General features: G+C 54.8%; 1 protein-coding gene across 1 annotated transcript in view; it reads left to right on the top strand.

The window, feature by feature from the left end:
* Nucleotides 1–12,341: 12,341 nt before the first annotated feature.
* CRISPLD2 (cysteine rich secretory protein LCCL domain containing 2) overlaps nt 12,342–17,359 on the top strand; it is a 47,384-nt gene continuing 42,366 nt past the window's right edge. Inside the window, exons 1-2 of the mRNA XM_065898826.1 lie at nt 12,342–12,581; nt 16,889–17,007. Coding sequence (XP_065754898.1) covers nt 12,342–12,581; nt 16,889–17,007 — 359 coding nt within the window. The remainder of the gene's footprint in view (nt 12,582–16,888; nt 17,008–17,359) is intronic.

Below are 17,359 nucleotides of genomic sequence, written 5' to 3' on the forward strand. Positions count from 1 at the left end.
GAAGATTTGAGAGGCTGTTACCACCTAGAGCAGCGTTTCTCAAAGTGGGGTCCCCGGACCAGCAGCGGCTCCCAGGAGCTCATCCGAATGCCGATTCTCAGGCCCTGCCCCAGGCCTCCTAAAGCTATGGGGGGGGGGCGACAATCTGCGTTTTCACGCGGCTTCCAGCACTTTCTGGTGCGGGCTCCAGGGTGGGACCCATTGCCCTGGAAAGCTGAGAAGACTTGCTCTGGGCCCCGGCCCCAGAATGGGGTGGGCGGGGCTGGCTGATGGGGGCAGAAGGTTCTGTTTACAGGACCTGGTGTGACCAGAAACAGGTCACGTGGCGAGAATGGAGCCAGTGGCTTGGGAGCTAGAATGACCTCTTCTGTCCAGAGCCGAGGCCCCTGAGAACAGGCTCTTGACGTGCGCCTAGGACTTTCTTCTGGAAGAGAGCTCGGCTTGTTGGCACCCGTTGCTCTGGGGCCCAAGCAAGTGTCCTGAGGATTCCCGCCTTTTCCTTCCGCCTGTATTTAGAGCCCCGCGTGCCCAGGAGCTTGTGAAGTCCGTCTGTTTGTAACCCCTAAGCGGCCCCTGTGAAAGAATGGGTTGTTTCCCTCCCAGCATTTAAAATACATCTGTGTGTATGCACGTGTGCGCCGCACCTCTCCATCCCGCCCCCAAACCGGCTCCCAACACAGCCAGTCTGTTCTCATGGGGGAAGCACGGGCTGCTGTAAAAACACTGTTTATTCCCGGGAACCTTCAAGGCCGGGCTTCCCGGGGACTGAGATATTTTCGGCTTTGGCATCGCTGGACAAAGTGCCCTTCAGACGGGGGATGAACTGGGCCCTGTCTGGGAGAGTCGGTGTCTGGCCCAAGTGGGAGGCTCTGGCAGCACGGAGCTTTATCTGGGCTCCAGCACCTTCAAGTTCACTTTGAAGGGCTGTAGGAGACCAGGCCCCGGACTTGTCTCATTGCGGAGCCTCCTGGGGGGAGCCCTGGAGGATTTTCTCATGCATAATCTGTTCTCCAGCTTCTCTGGAGCCGTTCTTCCAACAGAAGCCAGAACTTCTTTAAATTTCTCTTAAACTTTTTATTAAAGTTCAACATGCTAGAGAAGAGTGCACATGCATTCGTGCGTCGGGGGACGAATTTTCTCCAAGTGTGCGTACCCGTGCTATGGCCCCAGAGCTACAGAGCCTGACCGTGCCCAAGGAACCCTCCCATAGCCCCACCTCCGAGAGTAACCATTTCCGGACTTCTGACGGTATAGGTTGGTTTTGCCTGGTTTTGAACTTTACGTAAATGAACCATGCATGTTTCATCACTGGAGTCTGGCTTTGGTTCAGTGTTATGTCTGTGAGCTTCGTCTGCAATGCTACATCTGCCAGGCTCTCAAAGCATAAATCAGACCCTGTCACCATCGGCTTCATCTGCCCTGCACCCGACAGGCATGCACGCACACAAACACACACACACACACACACACAAACACACACACACACACACACACCCCTCTTTGCAATTATTTTCTAAATTTTTTATTGTTTTTATTTTATGGCCATGCCACATGGCATGCGGGATCTTAGTTCCCCAGCCAGGGATCAAACCTGCACCCCCTGCAGTAGAAGCGCAGAGTCTTAACCACTGGACCACCAGGGAAGTTCCCCCTCTTTGCATTTAGAATAAAATCCTTGTCATGGCCCTCAAGGCCCCTGGCTGCTTGGCCCTGCTTGCCTCTGTGACCCCATTTCTCCCCGGCCACACTGGCTTTGCGCCCCTCCTTGGTCAGGCCAAGCTGGTGACCATCTCAGAGTCTTTGTGCTTGCGGTTCCTGCTGCCTGGAGTTCACCCCAGCCAGAGTGGTCCCTGCCCCACCCTCTGCCCAGCCTCACCATCCCGTGTCCCAGGGCTGTCTTCCTCCAGCCTCTGTAACATCTATTTGCTGCGATGTTCCCTCCCTCCCCGCCCCCCGATTCCTGGGGACAGAGGCTTGTTCACTGGCCTATCGCAGGGACTCCGTGGCCACGTGAGGGTTGCCCTGGGGATGTTCATCTGTGTGGAGATTCCATAGCCTGCTGCTATAGAATTCTTGAGCTTGGTTCAAGGCTGTGACTCATCCTTGCAGGTACCACCCAATACCAGTGAATCATGCATTTCAGGTGGGAGGCTGGTCCAGGTGCTGTCAGCCTCGTAGCCTGCAGCAGAGATGATCTGGGATGCCAGAATTCACCCAGGAGGAGGAAGGAAAGAAACAGTCATTAAGCACCGGTAGATCCTGGGACTCTGCTGCTGGGCTCTTTAGAACCACCATCTCCTTACTCTGCAAATCTTCCCCCAGCCCTGGGAGAAATTCAGGGCTTCGTTTTGCCCATGAGGGACTGGAGACTCCACGAGGTTGAGGGACCCTCTGGGCAGCACCCAGCTCAATGATGTGGAGTCAGGATTCGAACTGGGATTGACCCAATGTCCACGCTTATCGACGCTGCCTCCTGGGAGTCCTTGATTTCTTGTCCCTTGGAGGTGGAGGTTTCCTGCCATTTATCTAAAGCTTTGCTGGGAGCATTGTTTCCAAGGAAGCATCCACACATCTGCAAGAAGGGAGAAAGGGGCCCCAGGAGTTATGTACTGGGTATTTTAAGAACATATTAATTTATTATCCGGTCACTTTAAAGTGGCTTCTCATATATTATCTTGGCTTGCACTGAACAAACCTGGTTTTTAGTTCTTTTTTTTCACACAGAGTAGATTAAGTAAATGATTGTTGAGGGAGTGTTCTCTTTTTGTTCAGAATTGTGTATATTCTCAGCATAGTATTTAAAAAACTGAATGGGTTTTGTATATTGTATTTGTTCAAGTAAGCATCCCGAGATATTGCCCTGTGTATCCCATAGGGATGTATCTCTGGCTGAGGGGACAGGAGGAAAGAAAGTGCCTGCAGCGGGGCGGGGGCGGGGGGGGCGCATTTTTGTTAAGCCTAGTGTCTGTCTTTGTGGGGTTGAGGGCAGAGCAGTTGGCAAGGGAAGGGAAGGCCTGTTTCCTCCATTGTCGTGCCCTAATTCTGTTGAGAAAGGTTTAAGGAAAACTGGCTCCAATGGAGGAGGGAGATCCCCACCCCTGGGGTGTCTGATACTTACCCAGTCCTGGGATCTGCCTGAGACAGGCCGGGGTGTCCCGCCCCCCTCCGCCCAGCCACCACTTCATTCCTGGAATTTCTGGGTGGTTTGTGGGTGTGACTCTGCTCTGCCCTTGGCCTCGCTCACGTTTCGAGTTCTCCCTTGTGCTTCTGAAGAAGAGAGGAGCCTGGGGCACCCCGGGCTTGGGGGTTAGCCTCGAGGTCTCTCGCTGAGTCCGGCTGACGTCGGGGCACAGGTCAGAACTGCCCTGACGTTTTGGAGAGCAGGATGGGTAGGCGGTCAGAGTGTGGCAGGCTCTGTATGACCGTGAGCAAGCTGCTTTTCTGTGTTGAGCCTCAGTTTCCTCATCTGTAAAATGGGGATCATAATTGCAGTGGCCCCATCAGTCTGTGCAGAGGATGAAATACAAGATTCTGGGAGTGGAGGACCCAGAACAACGTCTGCCGCTTCGCCCTCACTCATCAAGTGTTGGCTGGGTTATTGGGGATAAGTGTTTGCTGGGCAGTTAATACGCGCTAAGGATTCAAGTTGAATAAGACCCAGTTGGCCAGTGCTGTGCTGGAGCTGGCCGACTGGGTCATGCTGGCTTGTCCCGGCTTGTGAGAGCCCATGGTTAAGTATTCAGAAAAGTTGTGGTTAAGTTTCTGAAAAGTTCAACCCAACCATCATTTTGGTTTTTTTTTTAATTGAAGTATCGTTAATGTACAATGTCGTGTAAGTTTCAGGTGTGCACAGTGATTCAGTTATATACACATATATATGTACATATACCCGTATTTCTAGATACTTTTTTTTCCCTTATAGGTTATTACAAAATGTTGAGTATAATTCCCCGTGAACACCACCAGCATTAAATGTTAGATAAACTTATAGTGAAATAAGTCTTATTTAAAACAAAGGTAATAAATACTCAAAACTTAGCACATCCTAATTTTTTCACCTCGCTTTCCTATTCTCTCTGCCCTTGGGGTGGTTGATGTCTATTCTGTGCATGTGATGGAAGAACGACATCATTCTGTGTTATCAGGAGGCTCTTTCCAGAAACTCCATGCTCAGTGACCCCACGTTGGTGGCTTCAAATTGCCGTGGTGGGAATATTTACACCAAGAGAATTGGCAGACACTACAGATCAGGGTGGGTATTTTGGGGTTTTTCGAGCATCCGTTGTTAAACATTTACCAGCACAGCAGTGGTGCCAGCCATCAAGGAGCGCCCAGTCTTAGCGGGCAAGGCAGCAAGTGTGCGTAGACAGGAGGCAAGCTGCTGAACCCTTGACACCCACGGCCGGTGAACTCAGCCGAGCTGAGCCCTGCAAGGGGACCTAGCACTGCAACCGCGTTGGCCTGTGAACTGGCGGACTGTCACCACTGTGAATCCAGGTCCCGGCCAGTCGGTCACATTCACGCTGCAGACCCGGTCTGTGACGTCTCAGAACCCACTTCCCCAGAAAGCTGGGAAAAAGTGTCCAAGGCCCCAGGCATGCAGTGAGCCGAAGCGTGTTTCAAGTTTAGGGGTGGGCTTCCCCCCACCCCCGACAAGCAATAGACATTTATTGGATTTTTAAAAATTAGATTTTGTCTCAAAGCAGAGGTGGGGCTTTTTTTCTTTTCTTCTTTTTTGTGGTACGTGGGCCTCTCACTGCCGTGGCCTCTCCCGTTGCGGAGCACAGGCTCCGGACGCGCAGGCTCAGCGGCCATGGCTCACGGGCCCAGCCGCTCCGCGGCGCGTGGGATCTTCCCGGACCCGGGCACGAACCCGTGTCCCCTGCATCGGCAGGCGGACTCTCAACCACTGCGCCACCAGGGAAGCCCAGAGGCGGGGCTTTGAAATAATGTGGTGAAGAGAGAATAGCCTTTTCACTGTGTTCCCCGTTATTAATTCCAGGCTTCCCCAAATCCCTCCAAACAATGTATCTGTGGAGTATTCAGCATCACCATCACTATTGTCATAGCCAGTACTATTAGCCGTAGACCTTGTAGCGAACCCTGTAATATTGTAACACTCGTGTTCCTCATCTCCATCATTCCTCGTACCACGGCTCGTCCCTTGACCCCGGCCTGCCCCCTCCCCTGCAGGCTGATCCGTCCCCGCTCGGCAGTGAAGACTCAGCCGAAGGGTCGTCGCTTTCTGGAAGCCTCCTGGAGCTGAATCACACCTGCAGACCCGTCAGTCTTGTTCACCTACAGAGGCGCCAGCGGTGTTCAATAAATATTTACGTAGTGGATGTATGGATCTCCTCGTCCCGAGGTCAGAAACTGGCGGTTCAGCGGTGAACAAGGCGGACGGGTCTGGGGCCGTGATTAAGCAGCGACCCTGCAGTTGTGTCTTAACCCACGAGCAGGACTTCATTCATCGGCGGGACCCGGGCAGGGGAGGGGCAGGCTGGGGTCATGAGATGAGCCGCGAGAACAGCATGTGCAGAAGCAGAGAGCTTGGCACGGTCTCGGGGCTGACGGCTGGCAGGCTCCGTCCTACGAGTCATCTTTCTGGCAGGTTTTCTTAAACATAGGCGAAGGCAGCCCGGGCGGGATGACATCGAACTCCAGCCACGTTCTCTTTCTTTCTCTCATTCCTGAGAGTTGAATTTGGCGTCAGCATCCCCCAGGAGCTAGCCCTCGAGGAGACCCCTGGCTAGATGGGGGACATGCGGGGCTGTGGATGCCCTAAATGTCCCCAGAGCCTTGGCCGGGGTAGAGGGGTGATGGCAGAGCTGACGTTGCAGCACCCATGTGCTCAGGGTTCCCCACGCTTCCAGAAAGCTGGATTTCAAGCCTTGGTTCCACCTCAAACCAGACCCGCAACCTCACAGATACCACATAACTTCTCCCGGGCTCAGTTTTCTTTTCCAGAAAATGAGGTAGAAAACAGCCAGGGTCCAACTGCATCTGAAAGCTGAGGCCGTGCTGCAGGAATCTGACCCCAGGCTGGGTCTGGACGTTGACCGTGGGGCGTGAAAGCTTTCTTGGTCCCCTCCCCGCCCCCTGGTATGTGCTTATGGGACCCTGGCGCCGTTATCTTGTTTGTGGTCTCGCGGGCTGGGTTTTGCAACTGGGGCCAAGGAGACGATGTCTCCCAGACGGCGTTTCTGTGAATTGTACGGCCGTCCACGCGGGTGTTTCGGGCTTTTGGCAGGAGGCCAGGGACAGAGAGTGGAGAAGGGCTTCTCTAGAAATGAAGCTTGCATTTGGCAACCCTAGGAGAAAGCGGGGACAAAAGCGCAGAGCTGGGGAGTGTGGGCCTCCGTTTCCAGGAACAGAAGGGAGCTCGGGTTGACCCCCTGAAGTGTGAGCCCCTCGGGAACATTAGGACGGCTGGAGGGTGCCCGGCAGAGAGGGTCCGTCGGTGCGGGCGTCATATTTTAGTCAAAGGTACGTCAGCAGATAGAGACTGGGGGGGTGCCAAGCCCCATGACGGGGAGTATCTTGGTGAAATGTAACCATGATGTAAAGGTTTCGTTCCTCTGGGGGCGACAAACGGATGCCTTCTCGACAGAGTCACTACCTGGGGTGGGGCACGGTGCCTGTCTCCACTGAGCCCCACTATCCGTGCAGGAAGCAGAGAAGGGAAGGGAGGGTCGCAGTGAGTGCTGGGTTGTTTGTGGGCGGCCCTCCCCTGTGTGGGTAGTGACGGGAAATCCCCAAGGAAGCCCACCCCTTGGGAAGGCACTGTGGCATTGAGGAAGGGGCTTGGAGGTCAGACGGAGCTGCGTTCCAGCCCCAGGTTTTCTGCTTGCAGTTGTGTGACCCTGGGCAGGTTCCTGACACTCCAGGGGCCTCAGTCTCCTCACCTGTAAAATGGGAGCAATAGAGCCCAAACCTCTGAATCATTGGGAGGGTGAAGTGAGAAGTGCAGCAACGGGCTTGCGGTAGGTCTCCCTCCATGTAAGCCCCGCTGGCCTCCCTGTGGGGGCCTGTACGTGTCATTGGAAAGCCCCTGGTGGTGGTGGGCAGTGTGTGTCTCATTGGGAAAACTTTTTTTTAAAATTTATTTTATTGAAGTGTAGTTGGTTTATAATGTTGTGTTAATTTCTGCTGTACAGCAAAGTGACTCAGTTATACAAATATGTATTCTTTTTCATATTCTTTTTCATTATGGTTTATCCCAGGATATTGAATGCAGTTCCCTGTGCTATACAGTAGGACCTCGTTGTTTATCCATTCTTTATATAATAGTTTGCATCTGCTAACCGCAGACTCCCACTCCACGCCCCCCATCCCCTCTACCCCTTGGCAACCACTAGTCTATTCTCTATGTCTGTGAGTTTGTTTCTTTTAAATTGTAGATGGAAAGGGGGCTGCAGTGCTTTTTCCCTAGGCTCTTGTCGAGCTGTTTCGGCAGTGGAAGCTGAATGCCAAGGGGCTGAAGGCCAAGGCGGGCTGGCGTGGCCCCGGCCAAGTCGCCTCGGCTGATGGGCTTGTGCTGTGACACAGCACCAAGCGTCACTGCCCAGGTTCCAGCCACGATCCCACCCTTGTACTCCCCATTTGCCTGTCTGCTCCTCCCTTACCCCCTTCCATACAGCTGCCAGTGGGATACTTAGAACACAGTTCTCCTCGCTTATTATCTGATGCTTGTATTAGTTTGCTAGGGCTGCCAGGATAAAGTACCACAGACTGAGTGGTTTAAACAACACAAATTCATTTTCTCACACTTTTGGAGTCTGGAAGTCCAAGATCAAGGTGTCGGCGGAGCTGGTTTCTTTTAGGCTTTGCTCCTTGGCGTGTAGACGGCGGTCTCCTTGCTGTATCTCACACTCTCGTCCCTCCGTGTGTGTCTGTGTCCTAATCCCTTCTTCTTATAAGGACACCAGTCATACTGGAGCAGGGCTCACCCATATGACCTCATTTTAACTTAACCACCTCTTGAAAGACCCTCTCTCCAAATACAGTCACAGTCTGAGGTGCTGGGGGTTAGGACTTCGACATAGGAATTTGCAGGCCACACAGCTCAGTCCAGCATTCTGGTTTTTCTCCCCTGTGTGCCAGCCCAGTGCTGTGCTCTGGAATGTAGATGTGAGATGCCAGCCCTGTTACTGTTACAATTCTGCTTAAATCTTCAGTGTTCTCCTATGGCCCAAACTTAGCAGAAGCCATCAAGGTACAGGCGTTGCCCCCTCCCCAGCGTGGACCCCACCAACCCTCCCTGAGCTGCAGCCAGGCCAGACCATTTTCAGACCCAGCACATGTCCCGCATGGCCCAACCCAAGACAAGTTGGTGTGGTCCAGGCTAGCAACTGTCTCAAGGTGGAGAAGCCACTTGGAGAAACGCCTCTTTTCACTTGTGTTTCTCCCCATGGGAAGGTTTGACTAAACCCCATGGTTGGGAATTCCCTGGTGGTCCAGTGGTTAGGACTCTGTCCTTTGAGTGCCGAAGGCCCAGGTTCAATCGCCGGTTGGGGAACTCAGATCCCGCAAACCACGTGGTGTGGCCATAAACAAACAAACAAACAAACCCCATGGTTCTCCCAACTCTGAAGCTCCAGGTGAGGCTTTATCAGTTGTCTCTGGAACCTTCGAGGGAAGGACCCGTCTGCGGCCCATGGACCAAGCAAGGCCCTTGAATGTTCAGAGTGAAGGCGGCCGACCAAGTCTTCCGGAGTAAGGTCACCCTTGTTCAGGAGAACATGCCGGGAGAATGCACTTGGAACCAGTAGTGGTTTCACTGTCCTTTCATGCTTTGGCATTTTGCTTTGTTTTATTCATTAATATTTAAAAAAGTTTAAAGTAGACAAGTCCAAAGGCTAGTATGCGCTCACCACCGATGTCCGGCCCCCGAGGACACCCTCCTCTGGTGACTACATCACATTCCTGCCAACTCAGCCTGTCCACTCAGCGTGAACGGAGCTTACACTTTGCAATATTTGCTTGAGAATTTGTTTTTTCGATAAATTTACTTATTTATTTATGGCTGTGTTGGGTCTTCGTTGCTGTGCGCGGGCTTTCTCTAGTCGTGGGGAGCGGGGCTACTCTTCGTTGCGGTGCGCAGGCTTCTCTTTGCAGTGGCTTCTCTTGTAGCAGAGCACAGGCTCTAGGTGCGCGGGCTTCAGTAGTTGTGGCACGCGGGCTCAGTAGGTGTGGCTCACGGGCTCTAGAGCGCAGGCTCAGTAGTTGTGGCACACGGGCTTAGTTGCTCCACGGCATGTGGGATCTTCCTGGACCAGGGTTCAAACCCCTGCATTGGCAGGTGGATTCTTAACCACTGCACCACCAGGGAAGTCCCGAGATTTTTAATAGAAACAATATGTTAGACATAAGGTGAGTTCCCTCCCGGTTCAATTTACCTCACCCTGGCATCATCTACCACCATGAACTTGGTCTGTTCAGTCCTGGTTTTACCATACAAGCACATGCAGGCACACGCGTGCACACACCATATACATATATGTACATACATGTATAATACATGTGTATATAATACCCACGTGTACACAGATGTATGTACATATACACATATCTATAAGCTATACAAGGTATGGTTTACATGCCTTAAAATGCACACAAATAGTACCATTAGCATCGTATTCTACAACTTGCTTTTTTAGCCCAACATTAGATTTGAGCTTTGTTTATGCCAACACTCACAGAGCTGCAGGTCATCGTTTTTACTTGCTGTATAATATTCCACCCACACGGACTCACAATTCATTTACCCATCCCCCTACTGAGAGTCGTTTGAGTTGTGCCCGTTGGTGATTTAAACCAAACCCAGTTTAGTTGAGTCATGTAAGCAATTCCTATTTCATGCCTTTTGGGGTGCCCTGCCCCTCGGGATGCTGAAGAGTAAAGCACATCGGGTGTGGCCGTGATGCCCGAGTGGACACTCCGTGATGTAGATTCCGCTCCTTCTTTGTCCTAAATCTTAACCCAGTGTCAGTGCGTTTTGGCATCCTTTTCAGCCTGGCCTCCGCAGCTGGGAAATGCTCGTATATGGTGGTGTGACTACGCAGGGAGACGTCAGGGATCCTGAGAGCGTCTGCGTCTCTGGCTTGATCCCCACAGGGTGAGCGAGCACTCAGAAGTCCCCCACCCTCACCCAGGCCCCTGAGGCTCTGCCCCAAAGGGAACTCCTCGGGAGGGAGGCCACATCTCACCCATTCCAAGGAGTCAGGCCTCCCCCTAGATGGTGGTTATATTTATCTGAAGCGTAAGCTCGGTCAGGACCCTGGAGAGTTTCCAGGGCTGGAGATGGGAACTGCTGCGTTCCCATAGCTCCTCCGCTGCAGCTCTGCCTCCTGGGATGCCCCGGATGCGCCCTTGAGGATGTCCTCCTCCAGCTGCCAGCTTGCAGCCCCAGACCACGCGACCGGTGAAAACGCAGCTGTTGCCGGTATAGGAGAAGACCAGATGGGCTACCCGGGGTTCGGGGTGGGTCAGCGTCCAGGCTTGGCTGCCTCCCCCCAATCCAGGGGGGCCCTGGAGCCCCTCCCTCCAGCTCCCCGCGCTGTCTTGTCAGGCCTGTCCCGCTGGGTAGGGGCTGTGGGTTTCCTTGCCTGTCGCCCAACTGGGAGCTCCCTGAGGCCAGGACAGTGCCCTTTTCATCTTCGTGTCCCAGCGCCCAGCACAAAATAGGTGTCTAATAAAGGTCATTGGGTGACTGACTGCCTCTCCTTGGGAGTAAAGCAGAGGCGAGAGGGTGAACGAACACACTCCATCAAGCCCCGCCTGGTCTTCTTGGACCAGACGATAAGCCAGGAGGAAGACCATGCTCTGTGACCTTTAGTGTGACCCCATGGAACCAGGGTAGCATGATGGAAAATCCCGGACCCTCAGAGACACCACACCTGGGTTCGAGTCTCACCAGTGGAGCGGCCTTGGGACCAGCACGTCCTGCCTCAGCCTCCTCCCTGTAAAATGGGAGTGATAACAGGCCGACCTCCTGGGTTGTCGTGAGGATTGGAAATGGCGTAATGAGGTAACTCGCCCACGTAGATGCTCAGGAAGGGTTCTGGGAAGGGACGCAAGGCACAGCGGAAATTCACCTAATAAATTAACTTCGGACCGTGGAATTTTAAAATTACTAAGTGTATTCCCAGACTAAGGCAGCTTTTCCTAAGACACTAAGAAAGGTTAGTAAGCGGCGTTATTTGGGAAAAGGGCCTGTAGCCCAAAGGCAAGATCCTTGCTGGGTCATAAAGTGAGGGATTCACCGCAGTTGGCACTGGGGGTCTCTGTCTGAGAGGGGTGAATCCCAACCGCTGTGACCACGAGGCCGTGCGCCACGGCCCCCAGCCCGGCAAGTGTCAGGGTTAGGGTTCCAGAAATACTTCTTGGGAAGTGCAGCTCCAAGATGGGCCTTGCAGGACCGGGAGTCCCAGCCACCGTCTTCTGTCGCCTCGGCCCTACTGATGCAGTTGCATACTAATAACCCATACGAACCACTAACGTAGCAGCCAACAGGGTAACACCTGGCAGTGCCTGTAACGGGCTCATTGTCAGACAGAAGCCGCCTGAGGGAGGTTGCACGCCAGACTGTTTAGGGGCTTTGCCAGGCAGGGGTGGGATGAGAGTGGGTACACAGATACCCCTGGAGGTCCTCTCTCTTTCTACTGTCACTTTCTCCAAGGAGCAAATCGGCAGAGTGCATGGCTGGGTCCCTGGCTGGGTCCTGGGAGATTGTGTCATAGTGTGTGACGGTTACACGGGTGGTGCCCGGTGGAAGGGCCGTGATAGGTGGGGCCTCATGCGGTGATGGGTCTGGGGGATGCCTGACAATCGCTTGGGGAACTGAGTCTTACTTCACAGGGACCAGGAAGTTTGCCACTCACGTTGGTTCACGGCACGTCCTTTCGTGATGTGAAATGACTTTAGCAATCTCTTTGGGGGGCAGGAGATGGAACTTAATTCAGGCCGTAGACCCACCGCAGTCCTGAATGAGTCCAAATGCTGACTCCAAGTGAGAATAGATGGCACCATGAGAAGTTGAGTCCAGGAGAGACCAAGCCAGGATGTCCCATGTGGCATCAGGCCGCTTGCCTTGCTGGAGACCCTTGGCTTGAATCCCAGCTCCACCGCTTCCTGCCTGCGGGACCTTGGCGGTTTAGCTTCTGTGGCCTCAGTCTCCATATCTGCAAAGTGGGGAGAATGACGTCCAGTACGGTCAGTGCCGTCGTGGGTTTGACACTGACCGACTCCTCCTGCCGCCCTCTGCTTCTTTTCAGAGCTCACGAGCACCTCGGGAGCCCAGGCCACCCTGTCATCCCAGCCCTTGCTGCCAGCGTGGAGCCATGAGCTGTGTCCTGAGCGGCATTGTGCCCTTGGGGCTGGTGCTGCTGGTCTGTGGAGCCCAAGGCTTTTTCCTGCCCAATGTCACACACCTAGAGAAGCTGCTCAGCAAATACCAGCAGGACAGACCCCACTCCCGGGTCCGGAGGGCCATCCCCAGGGCGGACAAGGAGGAGATCCTCATGCTTCACAACAGGCTGCGGGGCCAGGTGTCACCACCGGCCTCCAACATGGAGTACCTGGTGAGCGCTGGGGCACCACAGGGGCTGGCCCCATCCGCGGGGGAGGGGGGGGATGGCAGGCTTGGGGACTGCTGGTGAGAGAGGGCCCCCTGCCTCTGTTCCGGATGCCTTACCCCATCAGCACAGGCTGCACCTCTCTGTAGCTCAGCCCAAGCTCCCGGCCCTCCTGGAGGGGGAGGGGCAGGGTCAAGGGCCAGGCTGTGGTGAGTCCGACCCCAGCTCTGCTACGTCTTCACCGTGTGACCTTGACGTCTCCTTAGCTAGTCTGAGCCTCAGCGTCTACTTTGGAAATCCCACCTCATGTGCCCCCCCCACCCCCCGCCGTGACCATCTAACGGCACATGTGTTGACTGCCTGGCACAGAGGCTCAGCCCTGGGGCTGTGCTGTTACTGCTGTCCTTGTGTCACCCTTAGCTTCACCCCACCGTTTAGCTGTGCCTTCCGTCTGAGTAGCGAGGGGTGGCCGAGTCCGTGAGTGATGGGGTGTCTGCTGGGGAGGAAGGAGTAGAGAAGGGACAGTGGAGGGTCCCCTGTGCGTCTGGAGAAGCCCCGCATTTTGGAGCAGAAGGGGCAGCCAGCTCCCCGGTGCACGTCCCCAGCTCTGCCCTCACTCATGTGTCTCCGTGTCCCATCCCCCCAGCCCTGTGAAACGGGCGCCGTGGTATCCCCCCACTTTATAGACTGGGAAACCGAAGCCCGAGGTCACACAGCTGTAGAGGCGGAGGCGGATAATGACCTGGGTCCGGCTGAGTCCAGGACCCGTGCTCTTGTCCCCTCTCCACGCTCAGTTTAATCCCTCCCCCGACTCCCCCGACCCCACCAGCCTTTTCCATCCTCCCCTGATTATCGGGGCAGCCTCAGCCCTGGAGTGGGGGCAGGGGCTGTTTCACCTCCCATCTTGCCCTCTTCCGGCCCCTTCTGCATCCTGGTATCGCGTTATAGTTTCTAAATCTCACTCTCTTCCAGCCTTTGCCCAGGCAGGAGCCTCGGTGGCCCTCTGTGCTTCCTTCCCGGCATCCGAGGCCTCCTATCACAAGCCCTTGTCTGTCTGGATAGCCTGTTTCCCTCCCTTGCCTTTGGCCAGAGAGGCCTCTGGGTGCTGTGTGTGTTACAGACCCCGCCCCCCCCCCCAAGGGTTGCACCCTCACCACTCCTGTACCCACCTCCCTGCAGGCCTGGCCCCGGGCCCTCTCCTTCCTCTGGACTCTCAGCTGCCGCTTTCCGTGTGGCCTGTGCTCCGACCTCGGCCACCCTCACAGTCGGTCACCTGCCCACGTGCCTGTGAGTCCCTCGGCGTCCTCGTCTGTGCTTGCGCGAGGTGGCCCGTCACCAGCTGTGGGACGGATGAATGGATGCCCGTCTGCGCAGAGCCCTGAGCAAGCCCCCAGTCCTCTGGGAACTCGTTATGAAACCATTTCTTTTTTCTCTGAAGAAAATGGTCCAGACATTTATTCCGAAGGGGCTGTGATAATTTTAGGAGGCAGAGTGGGCGCCCTTTCAGCATGGGGCGCCTAACGCCTGGGGCAGCTGCGCAGACCTTTATAGGGTTAAGGACGGAGAGAGTCAGGGTAGATTTTCTTTTTAGGGCACGGACTCCTCCCCGCTCCTTCCCAGCAACTGGTCATTTGGCTTCTGTCCCTGTGGGGAAAAGACACACTCCATCTCTTTCTGGATCAGTCACCCTCCATCCTGTGCCCCTCCCCACCCCAAGGCCCTGTGTGGTGCCTACCAGGGAGCAGGCATTTTCCTGGGCCTGAAGCTTGACTGAGCCCCAGTCCCGCCAGGGTCCTGGCTGTTTCCTGCCTCCTGTGGGGAGCAGGCTGGGTTTCTGCTGGTCTTTTCCTCATGCCCTGTGCTTGTCTGGTGCCTGTGGGGGAGATTCAGGGCAGCGGAAAGGAGCTTGGGTACGCAGCAGGCAGGGACAGGCCCTGGGCAGCCTGTGACTAGCCAGCTGTGTTTTTCTATTTGTTTACTTCATGGTGTCTCAGGATTGGAGCTGGGATCTGGCTCCTTCGGTCTCAACAGCCCCCCTGTGGGGGAAGTAGAGCCTTTAGGGGTGTTGTTGAGGCCGCCTCTGCGCAGGGGCCCTCGGGGCGGGGCCGGCAGTCTGAGCCTCAGCACCGTCCCCTCCCTCTGGGCATCCTCGGTGCAGTGCTGCCCGCCCAGTCTCCACCCAGACAAGTGACACTGATTTGAGAAAGTGTCTCAGAGTCATGGCTTCCTGCTCGGCCCTGCCTGCTGGGGCTTCTAGCCACAGTCCTTTGAAACAGGCTCAGCACTGAGAGGTGGATTTTAACACTCCAGAAATTAAGATACCCCATTTTGAGGTTTTATGAGCGGACAGGCTCTGGGGTTAAGTAGCTGCCACGTGCTAGCTGTGTGGCTTCAGCAGATTACTTAGCCTCTCTGTTTATAATTCCTCACCAAGCACAACGGGGGACGACAAAAGTCCCCTTCTCACAGAGTTGTTTGGCGGAGTCAGTAAGATAATACATGATACTAAATACATGTGAATTAGACTGTTGCTGTTATTTTAGTAACCATTACTTTAGTGGAGTGGGACCAGAACTTGGTGGCAGCACGCAGAGCAGGAAGATGGAAGATCCCCCTTGGAGGCTGGGTTGTTAAAGTTCTAACAAGTTCCTAGCTGGGTGACCTTAGGCAAGTTACTTAACCTCTCTTAAACTCAGAGGTTTTTGTTTGTTCATTTTATCTGCAACAATGGAGAGATAAGACATACCTCCAGGGCTTGTTGGGGGAGTTAAGTAAGAAAATGGTTCTAATGTTACCTGCAGTGGGCAGGTGTTCAGATGATGACTGCCCTGGCGGGTGCTTGAGAAAGTTAACTTCCTTAATATCCAGGTACCATTGACTGAGAGCTACTTTGCTTCTCATCTGGGGGCTCCATGCCTGCTGTCATTCAACCTTCCCCCAAATCCTATTCCAGGTACCATTAGCCCATTTAGAGATAGGGAAACAAAGGCACAGAGAGGTGAAACCATTTGCTTGAAGTCACACAGCCAGCAAGAGGCAGACCCTGGCACCGTACCCAGGTTCACCTAACAAGAGCACCTCACTGCCCCGCCCTCTGAAGGTGGGAGGTGCTTGCTCTTATCAACAGGCCGGTCTCCCACTGACTGAGTGTGGCCCCCAGAGGGTGTTGACCCCCTGTTTCAGGCTGTGCTTGGGCACTGGAGAAAGATCCGAGGCAGAAGTGGTACAGGGTTTGGTGGGCGCTGAAGGTGGAGCACTGTCGGGGAGAAACCCAGAATGTCCCCTGCACTTGAAATGGACGGCGAGTCCAGAGGTGTGACCCCGGCCTCCCCACCGAGGCGTCTGCCGTGGGGCAGGACTTGCCTCTGGGTGTTGAGGAGTCTTGGCCAGAAGGAGACAGCGAGATAGGAGGAGGAGAGGGCAGTGGGCAGCTTCCATTCCGGGGCCCCACAGTTGGTTCAACCAGTCTCCTGTTCCTGTTCCTGGATGGTCCCGGGGCTCTGCCTCGATAGGCTTTCAGTGAGCAGCTACTGTGTGCCAGGGCTGGGGCTTCCCAGAGCGAGGGACAGCCCCTGGCTGCCCATGAGCTGCAGCATCTTCCCCAAGACTCCGGGAGGGGGCGGGACAGCCGCTGGCTCGCAGCTGGGAGGGCCGCTTGGCATCTGTTCCTCCGCAGAAGAGAGGTGACCCTACTTGCCTTGTTCACCGTGTTCTTTCTTGAGGAGTTATGTGTGCTCCCTGGGCCAGCTGGGAGGCAAGCGGGCTGCAGATTCTTTGGCCTAGACCCCTGACTCAGGGAGGGCTGTGTTGGAGGGTAGCAGGACTGGGCGAGTTGAAGGCATTTCTTGCTACCTAAAAAAAAAAAATATATATATAGTGGTAAAATATACGTAATATATAACTTACCATTTCAGCCATTTTTAAATGTACTATTCAGTGGCGTTAACTACCTTCACACCATCGTGCAACCATCACCGTCGTTCATCTCCAGGATCTATTCATCCTCCCATTTCACAGATGAGGAGACTGAGGCTGAGAGAAGGGACTTGCCAGTGTCCCCGACAAGTTAGTGGCCGAGCAGGTGCTCTGAGGATCGGGGCTCCTCTAGGTTCTTTGCTGACCAGCCACTTCCCACCTCCCGAGCAAGGAACCCATCGGAGACATGCACGAAGTCCCTGTGTCTAGTGTCGCGGAAGCCGAAGCCCAGCCCTCGGGGTCTCCCAGGGCCTGAGCTGGGGGCGTCTGTGCAGTTTGGGTTCTTACACCCACCCCTGACCCTGACCTCCTGGTGCCCATTTCTCATCCCCCTGCAGACCTGGGATGAAGAGCTGGAGAAGTCGGCGGTGGCCTGGGCCCAGGAGTGCATCTGGGAGCATGGGCCCAACAGCCTGCTGGTGTCCATCGGGCAGAACTTGGCCGTGCACTGGGGCAGGTAAGAGCCGCTGCGACCCCCTACTTGTGAACAGGGGTCTCACTCACGCCTCCAGACCTCCAAGGCCTTGACAGTGTCTGTTAAATGTCGTCCACGGACCTTCCCCCAGGTCAACTGGGCCACATTCCCGAGCACCCAAGCCAGCTGGCAGCCCCTTCCGGGCTAGGGCCTGGTTGCCTTAGAGGAAATGGACAAAATATCTTCTGACCGGTTAAGACTCACTGACCACGTGCTGTGCACACGAGTCCTCCGAATGGGGGCCCAGGGTCCCACGGTCTGCTTTCGTTGTGCCGCACTTATTGAAAATTTGGCCGGGGCTGGAAACAGCCCCTCAAAGTACACGTCAGGGTTT

This window comes from Phocoena phocoena, chromosome 20, assembly GCF_963924675.1.
Source record: "Phocoena phocoena chromosome 20, mPhoPho1.1, whole genome shotgun sequence".
NCBI lineage: Eukaryota > Metazoa > Chordata > Mammalia > Artiodactyla > Phocoenidae > Phocoena > Phocoena phocoena.